Here is a 19,213-nt window from a genome sequence, read left to right on the forward strand (position 1 = left end):
AGGAATTGAGCAGTTCAGGCCTCTCTTCATCACCTGTTACAATGTCACTTTCTGATCCCCACAATGGCCCTACCATGCCCCTATTCTCTCTCTCTCTCTCTCTCTCTCTCTCTCTCTCTCTCTCTCTCTCTCCCTCCTTCCCTGATGGGTGGGACCGGCCACAAACTTTGTGAAGCTCAGTGCCTCATCCATATGGACAATGAAGTCCCTGAGGATCAAAAGCCTCAAGAACTTCCACGTCCAGGGGGCCACCCCCTCAGTCAGGCCTCTTTGGTTTCTTTGGGGCTGGGGATCCTGAACACGGGGGGGAGGGGGGGTCATGACACGGAGGCATGAAATGGGAAACCGCCTTAAACCCCCTTGTCCTGCCACATAACCCTCAGTTCTCCTGGCTGGACATGCCGTGTGATAAACAATAATATGACCGCATGATGCTCTCGGCCTCTCCCGGGTCAGATGGTCCTCAGGACCCCATCAAGGGTCCATCTCGATGGAATTTTCCAGAAGCCTTTAATAGTCTCCTTATCTGTTTCCTCTCCCGGTTCCACCACGGAATAGAGGATTAGTTAATTCCCACAATCCTGAGCCCAGCCTTGGAAAAGGAAAGCTGCAGGGAGAGTCTTTGGACCTGCAACTCAGAGGAGGCCACTTAACAATCACATTAACCCTTGAGGGGACCTGGGCGCTTTGCTTCACAGGTCCATCCCCCTGGTACTGGTTCCGATTGTGGGCTTTGATCCTTGTACTTCCCTCCTTCGATTGAATTGTTCCCCACATGAGATGGCCTCTCTCTCTCTCTCTCTCTCTCTCTCTCTGAATGAAGCCAGAAGTTCAGGAGAGGCTCTCGTGGGGACAAACAACGACCTTGTACTGGAAGACAGGCTGGAGAGCTGCTCAAGAGGATCCCAAGAGCAGATTTCCTTCCCGGGCGGGCTGGCTGAGAGTGAGTGTCCTCCAGGGGGCATTTCTGATTCGCTCCTGAGCGATGTTGGGTTTGTTAACCTTACGGCCCGCTGGGTGAGGGGGGCAAGGTCTTCTGGGGCCTGCAGTGTGGAGGCTCAGAAACTCCTGGGCAAGGGGTCAGCTGTGGGGGGGGGGGAGGTATCCTTAAGGCTAACAGGATCACTCTGCTTATTCCAGCAGGGGAAGATCAAAGGACTGAGGAGGGTGAGGAACTTCATCAGGAAATGGAAGACAGAGATAAAAATGAAGACTTGAAAGAAAATACCAGGAATCAAGGCAGACAACGTTTTGAATGTTCAGTGAGTGAAATGAGATTCAGTCACAGTCGCTTTCTTCAAGAGCATCAGAAAATCCACACTGGGGAGAAACCTTTTGAATGTTCAGTGTGTGGAAAGGAATTCCGTCAGAGTAGCCAACTTTGGAAGCATCAGAAAACCCACAAAGGGGAGAAACCTTTTGAGTGCACATTGTGTGGAAAGAGATTCAGTGAGAATAGCAATCTTATGCAACATCAGAGAATCCATACTGAGGAGAAACCTTTTGAATGTTCAGAGTGCGGAAAGAGATTCTTTCGGAGTCACAATCTTCAACAACATCAGAGAACCCATACAGGGGAGAAACCTTTTGATTGCTCAGAGTGTGGAAAGAGATTCAGTCAGAATAGCCATCTTCAAAAGCATCAGAGAACCCACACTGGAGAGAAACCATTTGTATGTTCAGAATGTGGAAAGAGATTCAGTTGGTATGGCAATCTTCAACACCATCAGAGAACCCACACCGGGGAGAAACCTTTTGAATGCTCAGTGTGTGGAAAGAGATTCAGTGTGAGTGGCCGTCTTCGACAACATCAGGGAACGCATACTGGGGAGAAACCTTTTGAATGCCAAGAATGTGGAAAGAGATTCAGTTGGAGTGGCAGTCTTCAACAGCATCAGAGAACCCACACGGGGGCGAAATCTTTAGAATGCTCAGTATGTGGAAAGAGATTCAGTGCTAGTAGCATTCTTGTGCGACATCAGAGAACCCATGCAGGGGAGAAACCATTTGAATGCTCCGCATGTGGGAAGAGATTCAGTCTATGTGGCAGTCTTCGACAGCATCAGAAAACCCACAGTGGGGAGAAACCATTTGAATGCTCAGTTTGTGGAAAGAGATTCAGTGAGAGTGGCACTCTTCAAAACCATCAGAGAACCCACACAGGGGAGAAACCTTTTGAATGCTCAGCATGTGGGAAGAGATTCAGTCTAAGTGGCAATCTTCAGAAGCATCAGAAAACCCACACAGGGGAGAAACCGTTTGAATGCTCAGAGTGTGGGAAGAGATTCAGTCAGAGTGGCACTCTTCAACAGCATCAGAGAACCCACACAGGTGAGAAACCATTTGAATGTTCTGTGTGTCAAAAGAGATTCAATCGAAGTGGCAGTCTTCAAGAACATTGGCGAACCCACACAGCAGAGAAACCCTTTGAATGCTCAGAGTGTGGTAAGAGATTCAGGGGGAGTTGCAACCTCCAAGATCATAAGAGAACCCACTCAGGGGAGAAACCTTTTGAATGCTCAGAGTGTGGAAAGAGATTCAGTCAGAGTGGCCATCTCCAACGGCATCAAAAAATCCACAGGGGAGAAACACTTTGAATGCTCAGTAAGAGATTCAGGTTGAACAACAGTCTTCAACAGCATCAAATAACTCAGGCACTATTCTTTAGTTCCGGTTCTCTGCCAGTGTATTTCTGCCATAGAAATGGCAAAAACTTCATTTCCCCCTGTCAGCTGATTAATACACAAGTTGGTATAGCAGATATCTCCAGCCTCTCTGCTACTGGCATGAACATACTGTGACCAGCTGGAATGCCTAATTTACAAACATCTTTAGATGACAAGCAGCTGTCGAGAGGCTTTGCACAAACCCAGTTTCTCCCCAGCCCATCCTGCTAGCAGGTTTTGGGGGTGCTCCAACCTTCATTCTCAAAGACTAGATGATCCGGAGAGAAAGTGGTCACCTGGGGAGTGGTGGGTCCTTGCTGCTTCCGTATTGTGACGCTAGCCCTGCGGTGCATGAGGGAGTCAGGTCCCAAAGGGCTCAAAATCTAAGGGAGAGAATGACAGGAGGAGAGTCCAAGATGGTGTCTCCAGTGGCTTTCGTGATGGGCCGGAGTGGTTCCCCTCTCTTGGGCTCCTCTGATGGTCTCCCTGCCCGGGTATTGGCCGTCCATCAGAACTGGTTGGCCACCATGTGGGATGGAAGGCTAGACACGATGGGCCCTCACTGGGCGGACCCAGGTTGTAGACCCCCGTTTTTATCATCTGGCCCTGTAATGCTTTTAGTCTGTTTATTTGGGAGGGTTTTGACTTGTTCTGTGATTAAACTTTGGCTTTTCCTCTGACCTCTTTTTATCCTGTGTCTTAATTGGGTCCCCGTTTCTCCACAGCTGCTCCACTAGTAGCCGTCTCATCTTTACAGTCCTCCTAGGCTGCTTTCTCCCACCGGATCCGTCCATTTTGGAATGCATGTTGTGTCTCAGTCAACGGCCGCTTTTGGTGGGAACCTTCACCGGGGACAGGGGGGACGTAGGTGAACGTGCCAAAATTTGAATTGGGGCAAGGATTTGTGGTTGTGGTTTTGGTTATCGGTAACAGCAAGGAAAACCCTTGCTTCTGTTTGCCATTTTCTTCAGTCGGAGAAGTCTTGTTTCCAATGGACCTGCTAACTGGAAACTCCACAGAGGCATAAGACCACGGAAGATTCAGGCCCTGAACCCAGAAACGGTCAAGATCTGCCCGTACGTGAAGCGGCCATATTGTGGAAGAGACCCTTGGTGCCAGGAGGTCAGGAGGACCACCTGTTCTCACGGGCAGCAGCTCTCCCGCCTCTCGGGCCGACTCACCTGTTCCCTGCTCCTTTTAACGGGAGATGCTGCTGGGGATTGAACCCGGGACCTCCTGCCGGCCAAGCAGAGGCTCTCCCTCTGGCCACAGCCCATCCTAGTGCTGCTTTGAATTATCAGAGAACTCCCTGCTCATAGAAAGCTAGCACCCCAAGGGACATTTCTGTGACTGCTTATGTGGATCAGGTCAGTGAGGGATGACTTCAGAATGTTCTGGGTGGGGGCTGACACCGAAAAGGCCCTGCAGCTTCCGTCCATAATTTCGGGGAGTCTGCAGGGAAGCCTCCCTCTTCTCGCACAAGCAGGGAAGTAGCAAAGCTGCCTGTGCCTTCGGAGTGGGCTTCCCAAATGGAAAAGGGAGGAGGAAAAGAGCCTCTTCTCCTTTCAGCCCCCTCCACGGGCCCCTCTAGGACAGAAGTCTCACGGGCTTCATCTGGGGTTGCCAAGGGACCCGGGAGGGCGGGAGGCAAGGCGGGAAATGGCCCCTTCCGTCAGGAGTGGCGAAACTGCAGCTCTCCAGATATCCCAGGACTACAATTACCATGAGTCTGTGCCAGGCTGACAGAGCCCCATGGGAATTGTAGTCCCTGGACACCTGGAGAGCCACAGTTCAGCTCATAGCCCATGAAATCAACAAAGCCCCCCCCAGCATCCAAGAATCTTATTCTGTGCTCCTCCCCCCCCTCTTTTTTTTTTTTTTGGCTTCAAGGATTCAAGAATCCTTGAAGCTGAGGAAGGGCAGGATCCAGGCAACCAGGCCCAGCAGGAGGCGGCCGTAACCACAAAATTGACCTGCTGGGCCGGGCCGCACGTGTGCCCACCAGGGGAAAGGTCAGGAGGTGGCATTAGCCCTCGGAAACCACATTGTAAGCAAGAGAGGCCTCTCCACCTACACTCCCCAAAGAGCCTTGTGCTCCACCACCTCCAACCTCCTGGCGGTCCCTGGCCCCAAGGAAGCCCGCTTGGCCTCAACCAGGGCCAGAGCCTTCTCCATCCTGGCCCCCACCTGGTGGAAGGAGCTCCCAGGGGGGATCAGGGCCCTGAGGGAACCCAAACAGTTCTGCAGGGCCTGCAAAAGGGAGCTCCTCCGCCAGGCACTGGGTTGAGGTCGACCAGGACCATCCCGTCCAGTTGGCCCCCAAGCCCCCCCCCCCACTACGACATGCACCCATCTGCCCAACCCACTGGGTCCCAGTCAGAGTGGAGCTGAGGCTCTTGCAATCCCACCATTTTCTAATATTCTTGTTGGGATGGGATGGGCATGTCCACAGCTCTGCTCCCCAGCCGTGCTCTGCACCACCCGGGCTCTCCGGGGGCTTCTGGAAGCCTGAAGGGTGTTTCAGGGGGTCTCGGGGGTCCCTCCAGGACGCCCACCCGGGCCAGAGGAGGAGGAGGAGGAGGAGGAGGAGGAGGCCGGGCCCGGCAGAGAGGGAGCTCCTCCCCAGGCCGTGGGTCGAGGGGGTTTCAGTCGCTCCCCACCGAGGGGCCCACCCCGCGGGGCAGGCGGGAGGCGGGAGTCCAAGCGGGAGGTTCTCCCGGGCTGGGGCCGAGAGGCGCCTCCTCTCCGGCCGCTTGGCTGCTGTTAGCGGACCCGCTCCATGGGAGCCGCCCGCGGCCTCAATCCAATACATGAATTGATGGATTAATAGGTGGCAACCAAAAGAAGTCCACTGGGGAGACCCAAACCCAGACGGGCGGCGCCCAGGTCAACCCTCTCCAGACCAAAGGCCTCCAGAGGGGCAGAGGGGGACGGGAGGGGGGGGGGACCCAGCCGGCCCTGGTCCCACGAGGGGCTTCCCATGCCCACCGCCTCTGCCGCAGACCTGGGGGTCTCCTGGGGGGAGGGGGCGTGTGGGGAAGAGGCGCTGCGGGGGAGCCCGGCTGGGTCTGCAGCCGGAGGGCCAGAGGAGGCCTCTGGGGGGCCCGGAACACGAACCCCCCCCCGATTCCGGGGCTGAGGCAGGGCGGGCAGCGCCCCCAGGCCCATAGGAGGTGGGGGGGGCGAGGGCACCGGCGCTGGGGGGGGCTTTGGCACAGTTACTCGCGAGCAGCCCCGCGACCTCCCTCTGCAGCACCGAGAGGGTTAAGGCCGAGAGGGAGGGAGGGAGGAAGCGCTCCTTTGGAGAGGGGGAGGGGCCTGGAGGGGGAGGGGCGGGAAAGCGAAGCGGAGGGAATCCGGAGTCGCCGCCGCCGTGGAAAGCCGAGCGGAGGAGGAGGTCTCCTCAGGAGCAAGGTCTGGCCTCCTGCAAGGGGAGGGGGCATTTGGGGGGCTGAGATGGGGGCGGGGCTCCGAGGCCTCCCTCCAGGGCGGGGTTTCTCCCGGGAACCGGAGCTCTGCCAGCGGGAGCTCTCCTGCCGTCCCGGGAGAACTCCAGGCCCCGCCTGCAGGTTGGCCCCCCTGTTAGGCGCCCCATTTGCACCGCGGGGGGCTTTATAATCCGAGTCCTTCGGGACAGGGAAACCGGGACGAACCTTCTTCTGTGGGTGGCTCCAGCCTCCCAGCGAGCGAGGGTTGCCAGGCTCCAGGCGGGACCTGGAGATCTCCTCCTGGGACCGGGAATCTCCAGGCGGCCGAGATCAGCCCCCCCTCCCCCCGGGAGACCCGGCTGGGGCCTCTCTCTTCCCCTATCCTGTCCGGGCTCAAATCTCTGGGGATTCCCCAGGCTGGAGGTGGCAACCCAGAGGAGGCACAGAAAGCTGGCCTTTGTCTCAGAGGGGGAAGGAGGGGGGGTCGGGACGGGACCCCCCTGTGTTGGAATCAGGGAAGCAGAAAGGGTTAAACGAGTCCCAAGGTGTGTCCGGGTGTTGTGAGTGGTTTACACGGGGGAATTAGAAACATTCTGCAATATATGTGGATTTAGGCATGTTTGTTTTTAAAGGTGGAGAAAAGCCCCCCCCCTGCAAGAGCCTCCTCCTCCTCCTCCGGTGGGTCGAAGCCCTTCAGGGGGCCAAGCAGGGACCCCCTGGCCTGGGGCAGGAGGGGGTCAGGCCCAGCCAGGCCTGCATGGATTGCGGAGGGCAGAGGGTCAGGGCAGAGGCATTAAGGCCAAGGCTGCGGGAAGGGAAACAATAAAGTGTATGAACTTCAAATTACACATAGACAATGTTCTGTTTTCCTTTTCCTTCCAGCAATTTCGACTGCCCTTCCCTCTATTTCATAGACTAGCCTCTGGTTTAAGCGTCTGGATCTGGCAATTTATGTGTTTTCCTCTGTGTAGAAAGAGGCCTGGGCTGGGCCATTGGGGTCCGTCAGAATCCCGGGAATTCCGTCTTGGGCTTTAATTGATGACCGGAACTGCCTGCTTGGTCTGACTGGGGATGCCCCCCGGGGCCCGTTCCTTCATGCCCGCCTGCACAAGCCCCAGTTAACAACAATGCTGCTGCCGCCGGCCACACTCAGGCTGCACTCCCTTCAGCTTACCCGCCCTGGACTAAGAGAAATGTTTAGTCTCCTCTGAAACCGGAGTCATCCCCTTCCCAGGGGAGGGAGGGGAAAGGGGATGTTCTGGCTTTTTGGCGGAGAGCCAGTTTGGTGTCGTGGTCAGGAGTGTGGACTTCTAGGTTCGATTCTGCACTCCCCCACATGCAACCAACTGGGTGACCATGGGCTCACCACAGCACTGATAAAACTGTTCTGACTGAGCAGTTCTCTCAGGGCTCTCTCAGCCTCACCCACCCCACAGGGTGTCTGTTGTGGGGAGAGGAAAAGGAAGGCGACTGTAAGCCACTTTGAGCCTCCTTCGGGTAGAGAAAAGTGGCATATTTATTTATTTGTTGGTTTGTTTGTTTATTATATTTATATACCACCCTGCCCGAGGGCTCAGGGCGGTTTACAGAAAACAGGGAAGGATACAATTAACACATGGTAACAGTAACAGTAGTAATATTATAACAATAATAATTTAACAAGATCATAACAATAATACCATAAAATAGAAATTGTAAGAGCCCCAGCTCTTACAATATAAGAACCGACTTCTTCTTCTGTAATCTCAGGGCTCTCTCAGCCTCACCCACCCCACAGGGTGTCTGTTGTGGGGAGAGGAAGGGAAGGCGAATGGAAGCCGCTTTGAGACTCCTTCAGGTAGAGAAAAGCGGCATATAAGAACCAACCTTCTTCTTCTTCAGTCATATCAGGGCTCTCTCAGCCTCACCCACCTCACAGGGGTCTGTTGTGGGGAGAGGAAAGGGAAGGCGATTGTAAGCCACTTTGAGCCTCCTTTGGGTAGAGAAAAGCGGCATATAAGGACCAATGATCCTTCTTCTGTATTTGTGAACTCCTGCTTCTGCCTTTAGTTCTGTCTTCAACTGTGTTAGATGCTGTTTGCTTGAGAATAAAGAAACCTTCCAAAATAGAAATTTCCTTGTCCAAGTCTGGAGTTCTGACAGGGTCCTTGTTTGCTGTTGTTGAATTGCTTTTACATGGGAGGCTAATACTGACACCTTTTACCCTTATTTTTAAAGAATAAATTGTTAGGGGGTTTTGGACTTGACTTGGTCCCGAACGCCACCAGGAAATTAGAGCGGCAGAGTATCAGAGCATTTGAAAGTGTGCAGTTATTAGATATCTTTGTGGATGCACAGATCCAGATTCATGGTGCTCTGCAGTTTAAAAGAAGCACTCTTTACTAGGAAATATTATTTACATGAAAAAATATTGTATTCATCTGCTTAAGTCTCCTTACTGAAGCAGAGTCCAAAAACTTAAAGAGTGGTTACAAAGAAAACACATTGCAATCCTCTATTGCTAGGCAGCAGGCAGACTGCATGCCACACAACAGCCGATGGAGAGAGAGCTAAGACTAATCATGCTTGGCTCCTAGAGCACATGCTGGGGATTTTCAACTGCTCATAGCTGCACTTCCCAGCACTGACCACCTGTCACTCCTGCCCCGTGAGATGCAGGGCTGGGTGAGAGGATGCGGGCCGGAGAGCAGCGCCCAGGCGGTGGCCCTGGCCGAAGGCTTCCTCCTGAGCCAGGCCCAGGAGGAGAGGCAGGCCGAGCAGGTGAGGGGGGCTCCTCCAGGTAGGTCCCATTCAAGCCACCGTCTCTGGCCTTATCCTGAAGTTTCCCCTGCTGGCCATTTAAGGGGTTAATCGTTCAATTACCCCTCTCCTATATTAGAGCATTTCTCATCCCTTCAGAAAACTGACCAGGTCTGCTGACAGAAGGGTTCAGCACCTGGGAGTGGGGCAGGACCCCCGGCTTGGTCTCTTTCGTTCCATCTCTTACCCCTCTCCCTTGCTGCTCTTTCAGATGTTGGGACCCTCCGTGAAGGCGGAAGCTGCAATCCCAGAGGCAGGAGGCGCTCCGTCCGAGGAGGGGCTGGCCGTGGAGCGTGCCCCAGATGCCCTCTCCGGGGGTAAGGACGGTCGTGCCGGGAAGGGATTGGGGCACCCTGTGAATTTGAGGGGTGGGGAGGTTGAATACATGTTCAGCCAGCATGGAGTTAATTTGCGGTGCTCAATGTCCCCTAACTGGGATGCCTGGAAAAGGAGAGGGGGCACATTCAGGGGGGGTGAAGCCTCCCAGTATTAAAATACTCCCCATTACGGCTGCCTTCCTTCCCTAAGAGGAAGCCCTGCCTGGGACGGCCCAGACCCTCCACAGGCTACACGAGTTTAAAGAAATAGCCACCTGACGGAGAGGCTGATTCTGTGAGGGCTCAAGTGGGGGAGGTGACAGTGAATGAGGGTTGTGAGTGTTCTGCACAGTGCAGGGGGTTGGACTAGATGACCCTGGAGGTCCCTTCCACCTCTAGGATTCTACTAGGCTTCAAAGCCCGTCTGTAACGAAAGGCTTTGAAGGGGCCGGGGCACCCCCTGGCCACCCCCCTCTCCGTCGACTCCCCAGGCTCCTTGCGGGCCTGCTCTGAGGAGCCTCCCACGGTGGCCCCTCTCCCCGCCGACTCCCCTGCAGGCCTCAGAGCAGACCTGGCACATCGTGGACGCGGTGGGTCTGTACCGAGTGCCACAGTGAAGGCTCCGCCGCCCGCCCCCCTCCCCGCTGACCCCTCTGCTTCCCTTCGGGTCCCAGAGCAGGCCCGGGGTGTCGGGGGCCCGGAGGGCCTGCTCCGAGGGCCGCCTCCCCCGGCTGCCCCCCTCCCCACCAGTTCCCCAGCTTCCCTGCAAGCCTCGGAGCAGGGCCTCACGGAAGCCTCCCCCTGGGCGGCCGCCTTCCTTCCGACTCACCGGGGCCGCGGCGACCTCCAGGCAGTGGGATAATGGGCCAATCGGAAGGCGCTCCTCTGCGTGGGCCTTCTGATTGGCCCCTTGGGGTTCTGTATCCCGGACACCCCGCCCCCCTTAACCAAGTATTTATACCGCTCCCCGAGTGGTGCACAGATGATTCTAAGTCACATCCGGGCCGCATTTGACGGTGACATGTCATGCAGCGTCATCCCCACACCCCCCTCCCCTGGGCCAGATGCAGGTCCTGCCGTAGTCTGAGATATACGGGCAACATTTACAGATCCCTGAGGCCGATACATCCCTGGAGCTTCTCTCCTGCCTCCCACAACATTTAGGGCCTTTTCGCACGGGGATCTTTGTTGCAAATTGTTTGCGGAATGAAAAATCGCCATTTAAAGTAGTGGAATTCGTCGTTTTGCACACCTGCCTTTGTAGTGGAATCAGTTGCGTTTTTTAGCGTTTCCCACAGGCTTCCGGTCTCGGCAGAAATCGCTAGAAAGGAAGCGCTATTGCCAAGCTCGTCCCGCCCCTGGCCGTCAAGCAGCCAATGGGCAGCCGTTAGCATGCTCCCAAACAGCCCCTTTCCCTTTAAGAAAGCTTTTTTTAAAAAAAAACAGACCCATAGCAACGAATCTAGGTAGATTCGTTGCAACGGAGAGACCCATCCAGCTGCCTAATGTGAGCTGTCGTTTGATTGTATGATCGTTGGCACGCTGCCTCGAGTGATAAAAAAAAAATCCCCCCCCCTCTCACGGGCCCGATTTTCGGCTGAATTAATGTGTAAAAAATAAAGGGACTTTATTTCAGCAAACGGGCTTTTATGTGGTTTGTGCTTAGTGACTAAAGGTGAAGGACTGAAGCCAGGGAAGCCTCTAAACAGAAGGAGGCTCGCTGGTGCGTTTATCCCCGCTCGCTCGGAGAAAAAAAAATGGCGATCGCTTCGCCGGAAGTTTGGAGGACAGGCTCAGGAGGAGGGACTTTGAAGAACCCGCAACAATGGTAACGCACAGGTCTTTAGCGCTAGTGTTGCAGATTGGTTGCAGGAGTGTATCGCTATCCGGAGGGTGAATCCACTTTTCTGGATTCCCCTGAAAGCGCTACAACGAAGCGCTTTTTGCGGGTCGGTTTCAGCATTGTTGCAGATTGTCTACGACGTCGTGGGTTATGGCAAATTAGTAGCGTTTCCAATTAGCAACCATTGTGCTATTTTGAAGCCGTGCGAAATGGCCCTTACTTTCAGAAGGGTTTAAAATGTGTACAGAGGGAAAGATTTTTCAGCCCTGCAAAGAGGCTGCATGAAGAACGGAATAACCAAGCAGATACCCTCCCTCCCCCCCCTCCCTCCCCCCTTTTGTCTCTCTCAGGCAGTGAAGAGATGCTGTTGAGATTCCCTCTTTTCAGAGGGGAGGAAGCGGCTGCTGCTCTTCCGGTCCAGGTAGGAGAGAGGAGCAGGGGGCAGCCTGGGCCCTCCTCCCTTCTCGGGGGGCTTCTGCTCCTGCGGTTTCTACAAGGGGTCTGGGCGAGAGGTCCTCTGAACACCCCTCCCTTCCCCCCCTCCCAAGACCTGCATCCTGTCCCTTTCCCTCTGCCAGGCGTGATCTCTTGGGGGGGGGTCTGCTTTCTCTTCCAGGGTCTCCCCTCCTTCTCCTTGGAGGACGTGTCCGTCTCCTTCTCCTCGGCCGAGTGGGCCCTGCTGGATCCGGCCCAAAGGGCTCTGTGGAGGGAAGTCATGTGGGAGAACGCTGAGAATGTGGCCTTTGTGGGTAAGGGGCTGTCCTGGGGGCCAAAGGTCCTTCCGTGTCCCTATTTTTTTTCCTGCTTTGAATAGAACTGAAGAACCCTTTCTTCTTGCTAGCCTGAACTCATGCTGAGCTTTACACTCTCCCTACGAGCCTTGTTTGTTTGTTTCCATTCCCTCCTTGCACGAAGGACGTGGGGTGCCCCTGGGTGCAAGACGATACGGATCAGTGTGCTGCCTCCCCAGTCAGATTCAGCAAGAGCACTTATTGGCCTCCTATTGCTGCTTCCGCAAAGGGCCTTTGCTGCTGGTGCCCAGCGTGTTCTTGCAGAGGGTCAGCGGGGATCTGGATTGCAACTGGGAAGTCATCAGCCAGGATGGGGCCACGGCCGAAAAGGCCCTGGCTCCGACTGAGACCAGGCTAATGGCTTTAGGGCCAGGGGGTGGACCTTTCATGACCGTTGGAATGTATGTTCCTAGTTTTGTTTTTCCCAGGATTTTTTTGTACTTTTCACAAGCACTGTTCTTTCTATGCAACTGTAAGTAAAAGTCTCAGGAACTTCAATCCCCAGGTAGCCACCCCCTCGGTCAGGCCTCTTTGGTTTCTTTGGGGCTGGGGATCCTGAACACGGGGGGAGGGGGGAGTCATGACACGGAGGCATGAAATGGGAAACCACCTTAAAAGCCCCTTGTCCTGCCACGTAACCCTCAGTTCTCCTGGCTGGACATGCCGTGTGATAAACAATAATATGACCGCATGATGCTCTCGGCCTCTCTTGGGTCAGATGGTCCTCAGGACCCCATCAAGGGTCAACCCTGATGGAATTTTACAGAGGCTTTTAATAGTCTCCTTATCTGCTTCCTCCCGGTTCCACCACGGAATAGAGGATTAGTTAATTCCCCCAATCCTGAGTCCAGCCTTGGAAAAGGAAAGCTGCAGGGAGAGTCAAGTCCCAACGACCTGCAACTCAGAGGAGGCCCCTTAACAATCACGTTAACCCTTGAGGGGACCTGGGGCGCTTTGCTTCACAGGGGAGCAAGGCCTTCTGGGGGGTTGCAGAATGGAGGGGCTCAGAAACTCCTGAGCAAGGGGTCAGCTGTGGATCTTGTGGGGGAGGGGGAGTTATCCTTAAGGCTAACAGGATCACTCTGCTTATTCCAGCAGGGGAAGCTCAGGAGCGTGAGGAACTTCATCAGGAAATGGAAGACAGAGCAAAAAATGAAGACTTGAAGGTGAAGACCAGGAATCGAGTCAGACAACGTTTTGAACGTTCAGTGAGTGGAAAGACATTCAGTCACAGTAGCCATCTTCGACAGAATAGAAGAACCCACACCGGGGAGAAACCTTTTGAATGCTCAGTGTGTGGAAAGAGATTCACTGTGAGTGGCCAACTTCAACTGCACCAGAGAATCCACACTGGAGAGAAACCTTTTGAGTGCTCATTGTGTGGGAAGAGATTCAGTCAGAGTGTCCATCTTCAACAGCATCACAGAAGCCACACTGGGGAGAAACCTTTTGAATGTTCAGTGTGTGGAAAGAAATTCAGTGTGAGTGGCCATCTTCAACAGCATCAGAGAATGCACACTGGGGAGAAACCATTTGAATGCTCAGTGTGTGGAAAGAGATTCAGTGTGAGGAGCCATCTTCAACAGCATCAGAGAACGCACACTGGGGATAAACCTTTTGAATGCTTATTGTGTGGAAAGAGATTCAGTGTGAGGTTCAGTCTTCAGAATCATCAGAGAACTCACACTGGGGAGAAACCTTTTGATTGCTCAGTGTGCGGAAAGGGATTCACTGTTAGTAGCGATCTTCGACAGCATCATAGAACTCATACTGGGGAAAAGCCTTTTGAATGCTCAGTGTGTGGAAAGAGATTCAGTGTGACGTTCAGTCTTAAGAATCATCAGAGAATACACAAAGGGGAGAAACCTTTTGATTGCTCAGTATGTGGAAAGAGATTCAGTGAGAGTAGAATACTTCTGCAACATCAGAGAACCCATACCGGGGAGAAACCTTTTCAATGCTCAGCGTGTGGAAAGAGATTTATTCAGAGTAGCAATCTTCAACAGCATCTGAAAACACACACTGGGGAGAAACCTTTTGAATGCTCTGTATGTAAAAAGAGATTCAGTCAGAGTGGCCATCTTCAGCAGCATCAGAAAACCCATACAGGGGAGAAACCTTTTGAATGCTCAGTGTGTGGAAAGAGATTCAGTGGGAGTTGCAACCTTCAGCAGCATCAGAGAACCCACACAGGGGAAAAACCTTTTGAATGCTTAGAGTGTGGAAAGAGATTTAGTCAGAGTGGCAGTCTTCAGCAACATCAGAGAACCCACACAGGGGAGAAACCATTTGAATGCTTAGAGTGTGGAAAGAGATTCAGTCAGAGAGGCCAATTTCGACAGCATCAAAGAATACATACGGGGGAGAAACCCTTTGAATGCTCAGTGTGTCAAAAGAGATTCAATCGAAGTGACAGTCTTCAAAAGCATCAGAGAATCCATACACGGGAGAAACTTTTTGAATGTTCCAGATGTGGTAAGAAATTCATTGAGAGTGGCAAACTTCAAAAGCATCAGAAAATCCACACTGCAGAGAAAGCCTTTAAATGCTGAGTGTGTGGAAAGAGATTCAGTATGTGGTCGAATTCTCAAGGTCATCAGAGAACAAACAAAGGGGAGAAACCTTTTGAATGCATGCTACAAAAGCTTTAAAAAAACCACAAAAGAAGAAAGACTTAAAGAGATGGGAGTCCAGGAGGGCTGGGAGTTTCTTAAAAGTGAAATACTGAAGGCTCAATCACAAACAATTCCCTTGAGAAGGAAAAATGGAAGGAGCCTATGGAAGCTAAGGTGGCTCCATAAACAGCTGTCAAATGATTTGAGGAATAAAAAAGAATCATGTAGGAAATGGAAGGAAGGCCTTATTACCAAGGATGAGTATAAACAAATAACCAATAATTGTAGGGAGTGTTAGAAAAGCTAAAGCTCAATATGAGCTTAGGCTAGCAAGAAGTGCTAAACATAGCAAAAAAGGCTTCTTTAGTTATATATGGATGAATGATAGCGTTTTGAGTGTCCTGCATTGTGGGGGGGTGGACTAGATGACCCAGGAGATCCCTTTTAACTCTGTGTTGGTCTGAAGTAGCAAAACAAAATTTGCATCCAGTAACACCTTTAGGATGAAACTCAAACACTTTGGCCACCTCATGAGAAGGAAGGACTCCCTGGAGAAGAGCCTAATGCTGGGAGCGATTGAGGGCAAAAGAAGAAGGGGACGACAGAGAATGAGGTGGCTGGATGGAGTCACTGAAGCAGTAGGTGCAAACTTAAATGGACTCCGGGGAATGGTAGAGGACAGGAAGGCCCGGAGGATCATTGTCCATGGGGTCGCGATGGGAAGGACACGACTTCGCACCTAACAACAACAGCACCTTTAAGACTGACAAAGCTGTCTTCAGTGCGTGAATATTGTACTGAAGGATCAAGAGTTCAGAGAAGCCTCTCGAAAACAAAGCCACGAGCCAGTAAGGCTCTCCTCGGGGAGTGATTCCAGCCACAGGCGGCTGAGTTATTTACTCTTCAACAATCCCACCTTCAACCTCCAGGGTCACCTTTTCAGCATTCACAACAACTCGACTGGCTCCCAGTTCAATTCCGGATTAAGCTTAAGGTTTTGGTAATCACCTTTAAGGCCATATGTGGTTTGGGTGTTAGCGTTCCTTGAAGCGGAAACCGTTGTAGTGGTGTGTCACTTCGATGTGACAGAAGAACACAAGCAACACAGGTTTGTAGGTTCCTTAGCCTTTTTTATGTACAGAATATTTACATGTTATCCAGCAGAGTGCTGCGCGCACAATGGCATTTCAGAGAGAGAGAGACAGCTTCCCCATCACTCCTTATATACACAACCTATGTACATGCAACCTTCTCTAGTATTGCATCAGCTTTCTATCCAGCCAATAGAAGCATTTGTGCTGTGTCATTCCTGTGCACCTGACACTTCTCACATGATCAGTACCTGTCAGTTAGATCAGTTTGATCAACTTCACGCTGTTAGCTGTCACTAGGTACATTATACCAACATTGGGCCCAGTGTATCTGAGAGACCGCCTCCCTGCCTATTCCCCCAGAAGAGCTCTACGCTCTGCCACCTCCAACTGGCTACAGATCCCTAGAATCATAGAATCATAGAGTTGGAAGGGGCCATATAGGCCATCTAGTCCAACCCCCCGCTCAGTGCAGGATCAGCCCTAAGCATCCTAAAGCATCCCTGGCCCTAAAGAGGCACGTTGGGCCTCAACAAGGGCCAGGGCCTTCTCAGTCCTGCCCCCACCTGGTGGAAGGAGCTCCCCGAAGAGATCAGGGCCCTGCTGGGACTCCCACAATTCCGCAGGGCCTGCAAAAGGGAGCTCCTCCACCGGGCATTTGCTTGAGGCCGACCGACCCATAACATCTACGGGTCCCCCCAGACTGAGAGGTCAAACCTACCAAGGGAGTGTCAAAGTTACTGTTGTTGAAATATTGTTCTAGTTGTTCCAGTTGGCTTGTTATTGTTATATTGATCTTGATACTGCTCTATGTTAATATTCCTAAATTGTTTTATATAAACTGCCCAGAGCCACAGGGAAGGGCGGTATAAAAATCTGAATAAATAAATCTTCATGAAGCTATTTTATTCCTGTACAAAGCCTGGACCCCTGTTTTATTCTCTTGCCATGTAATGCTGGTAGTCTGTTTATATCAAAGGGTTTTTATGAGTTTTGACTGGTGGGAAACTTCACCTGGGGGAGGGGGGACAGGGTACGTAGGTGAACGAGGGCTTGCAAGGGATGCCGCGAACTCTGCTTGCGGTTTTGGTTTCAGTAACAGCAAGGAAAACCCTTGCTTCTGTTTCTTTACAAGGGATCTGCTGACTGGAAACGTGACAGAGGCAGTGGGATGCAGTGGCAGATTCCGGCCCTGAACCCGAAAAGGATCAAGATCTGCCCGTACGTGAAGCTGCCATATTGTGGAACAGACCCGTGCTCAGGGTCCCAAAATGTCCACCATGGCTCTTAAAAGAACAGACATAAGAATTGGGGCCCCCCTCCGGGAAATAATCAACCTCTCCCTTTAAAAGAGGCTGTGGTGGGGCCATTCAAAAAACCATCCCTGGACCCTCCGGAGCCTGACAACCACTGCCCCGTCTCACATGTGGCGTTTCTGGGGAAGTTTGCAGACCAAATATCAGCATTCCTGGGGGAAACTTCAGCCCTTGACCCACTTCAGTCGGGTTTCCGGCCTGGCCATGGGGTGGAAACAGGGCTAGTTGCCCTGTCCAATGACCTCTGCCACCAGCTGGACCAAGGTCACAAAGGTGGCATTTCACCACCTTCGCCAGGCGGAACTATTTGTTTGTTTAATTGTTTATTTGTTTATATCGATTTATATACCGCTGCTTTTCCCAAGAACCTGCGGCAGTTCACAGAATAAAATGTTAAAAACCAGTAAAACTCCATAAAACCCCCACTTTACAATATGGAACGACGGTGGCAACGTCTAATCAGTGGACGACCGCCCACCTTGCTGGAGGCCAAGTCTCCTTCCCCTGGGAAGTGGGTGCAGATCTACTAAACCGTGGGAAGGGGTCCCAGTTGGCATGCCGGGGTTCAGCATCCCCTGGCCTCAACCCTGCGCCTGGCGGAAAAGCTCCGTCTTGCAGGCCCAGCGGAAGGTCGACAACTCCGGCAGGGCCCTCAGCTCTCCCGGGAGCTCATTCCACCAGGTTGGGGCCAGGCCTGGAAAGGCCCTGGCCCGGGTCGAGGCCAGGCGAGCGTCCTGTGGGCCCGGCACAACCAGGACATTCATGCCTGCAGATGAAGGGCCCTGCGGGGGGCATAAGCAACCAAGTGGTCCTGAAGTTAAGTAGGACCCAAGCCGCGTATGGCCTTAAAGGTTAATACCAAAACCTTGAACTTTGCCTGGAAACAGTCTGGCAATCAGTGCAGATGGCGAAGCACCGGCTGGATGTGGGCCCTCCAAGGGGTCCCAGTGAGGACCCCGGCAGCCGCATTTTGTACCAGCTGTAACTTCCGGATCAAAGTCAAGGGCAGGCCCGTGTAGAGCGAGTTACAGTAGTCTAGTCTGGAAGAGCCCGTAGCATGGATCAATGTGGCCAAGGGATCGGAGGACAGGGAGGGCGCTAGTAGCCGGGCTTGGCGAAGATGGGAAAATGCCAACCGGGTTACTTTAGTGACCTGAGCATCCATGGAAAGGGAGGTATCAAAGGTCAAATTCCTGGCAAATTCCTGGCAAACGGTGCTGGTGTTAACTGCACCCCGCACAGGGATGGGAGGCGCGCTTCCTGGCCCTGGCCCTGGCCCCCACCTGGTGGAACGAACTCCCAGGGGGGATCCAGAGGGAACCCAAACAGTTCTGCAGGGCCTGCAAAAGGGAGCTCCTCCGCCAGGCACTGGGTTGAGGTCGACCAGGACCATCACGTCCAGTTGGCCCCCAAGCCCCCCCCCCACTACGACATGCACCCATCTGCCCAACCCACTGGGTCCCAGTCAGAGTGGAGCTGAGGCTCTTGCAACTCCACCATTTTCTAATATTCTTGTTGGGATGGGATGGGCGTGTCCACAGCTCTGCTCCCCAGCCGTGCTCTGCACCACCCGGGCTCTCCGGGGGCTTCTGGAAGCCTGAAGGGTGTTTCAGGGGGTCTCGGGGGTCCCTCCAGGACGCCCACCCGGGCCGGAGGAGGAGGAGGAGGAGGAGGAGGCGGGGCCTCCCCAGGCCGCGGGTCGAGGGGGTTTCAGTCGCTCCCCACCGAGGGGCCCACCCCGCGGGGCAGGCGGGAGGCGGGAGTCCAAGCGGGAGCTTCTCCCGGGCTGGGGCCGAGAGGCGCCTCCTCTCCGGCCGCTTGGCTGCTGTTAGCGGACCCGCGGCCTCAATCCAATACATGAATTGATGGATTAATAGGTGGCAACCAAAAGAGACCCAAACCCAGACGGGCGGCGCCCAGGTCAACCCCGCCTGGCGCCCCGCGAAGCCCCTTGGCCAAAGTTACTCCGGAGCCTGCAGCACGGAAAGGGTTAAGCCCGCCGAGACCCCGGCCGGAGAGGAGCAGCAAGGGGGGGAGGGGAGGGGAGGAAGTGATCCTTTTTGGGGGAGGGGCCTGCACGTGGGGGAGGGGCAGGAGGAAAGGGAAGCGGAGGGAATCCGGAGTCGCCGCCGCCGGAGAAAGCCGCGCAGCCCCGTCCCGGGAAGGGGAAGGAGGTCTCCTCGGGAGCAAGGTGTGGGCTCCTGCACGGGGAGTGAGCATTTGGGGGGCTGAGATGGGGGCTGGACTCCCGGGCGGGGTTTCTCCCAGCGGGAGATCTCCTGCCGTCCCGGGAGAACTCCAGGCCCCGCCTGCAGTTTGGCGCCCCTTTTGCATCGCGGTGGGGGTG

At 53.8% G+C, this 19,213-nt stretch overlaps 1 protein-coding gene across 4 annotated transcripts in view; it reads left to right on the plus strand.

Moving 5' to 3' along the window:
* The window catches only part of LOC143833973 (uncharacterized), a 47,535-nt gene extending 31,086 nt beyond the window's left edge, over window positions 1-16,449 (plus strand). The window contains exons 1-5 of one of the 4 annotated variants that reach the window (XM_077330382.1): window positions 5,996-6,080; window positions 9,105-9,210; window positions 11,404-11,474; window positions 11,670-11,802; window positions 12,940-16,449. In XM_077330382.1, the coding sequence (XP_077186497.1) occupies window positions 9,105-9,210; window positions 11,404-11,474; window positions 11,670-11,802; window positions 12,940-14,396 (1,767 nt within the window). In that variant the 5' untranslated portion in view covers window positions 5,996-6,080 and the 3' untranslated portion in view covers window positions 14,397-16,449. Of the gene's footprint in view, window positions 1-823; window positions 944-1,140; window positions 2,570-5,995; window positions 6,081-9,104; window positions 9,211-11,403; window positions 11,475-11,669; window positions 11,803-12,939 lie in introns of those variants that run through there. The other 3 variants (XM_077330383.1, XM_077330384.1, XM_077330381.1) reach the window with 3 other exon arrangements.
* The last annotated feature ends 2,764 nt before the right edge of the window (window positions 16,450-19,213 follow it).

The sequence above is a fragment of the Paroedura picta genome, chromosome 3 (assembly GCF_049243985.1).
Source record: "Paroedura picta isolate Pp20150507F chromosome 3, Ppicta_v3.0, whole genome shotgun sequence".
Taxonomy (NCBI): domain Eukaryota; kingdom Metazoa; phylum Chordata; class Lepidosauria; order Squamata; family Gekkonidae; genus Paroedura; species Paroedura picta.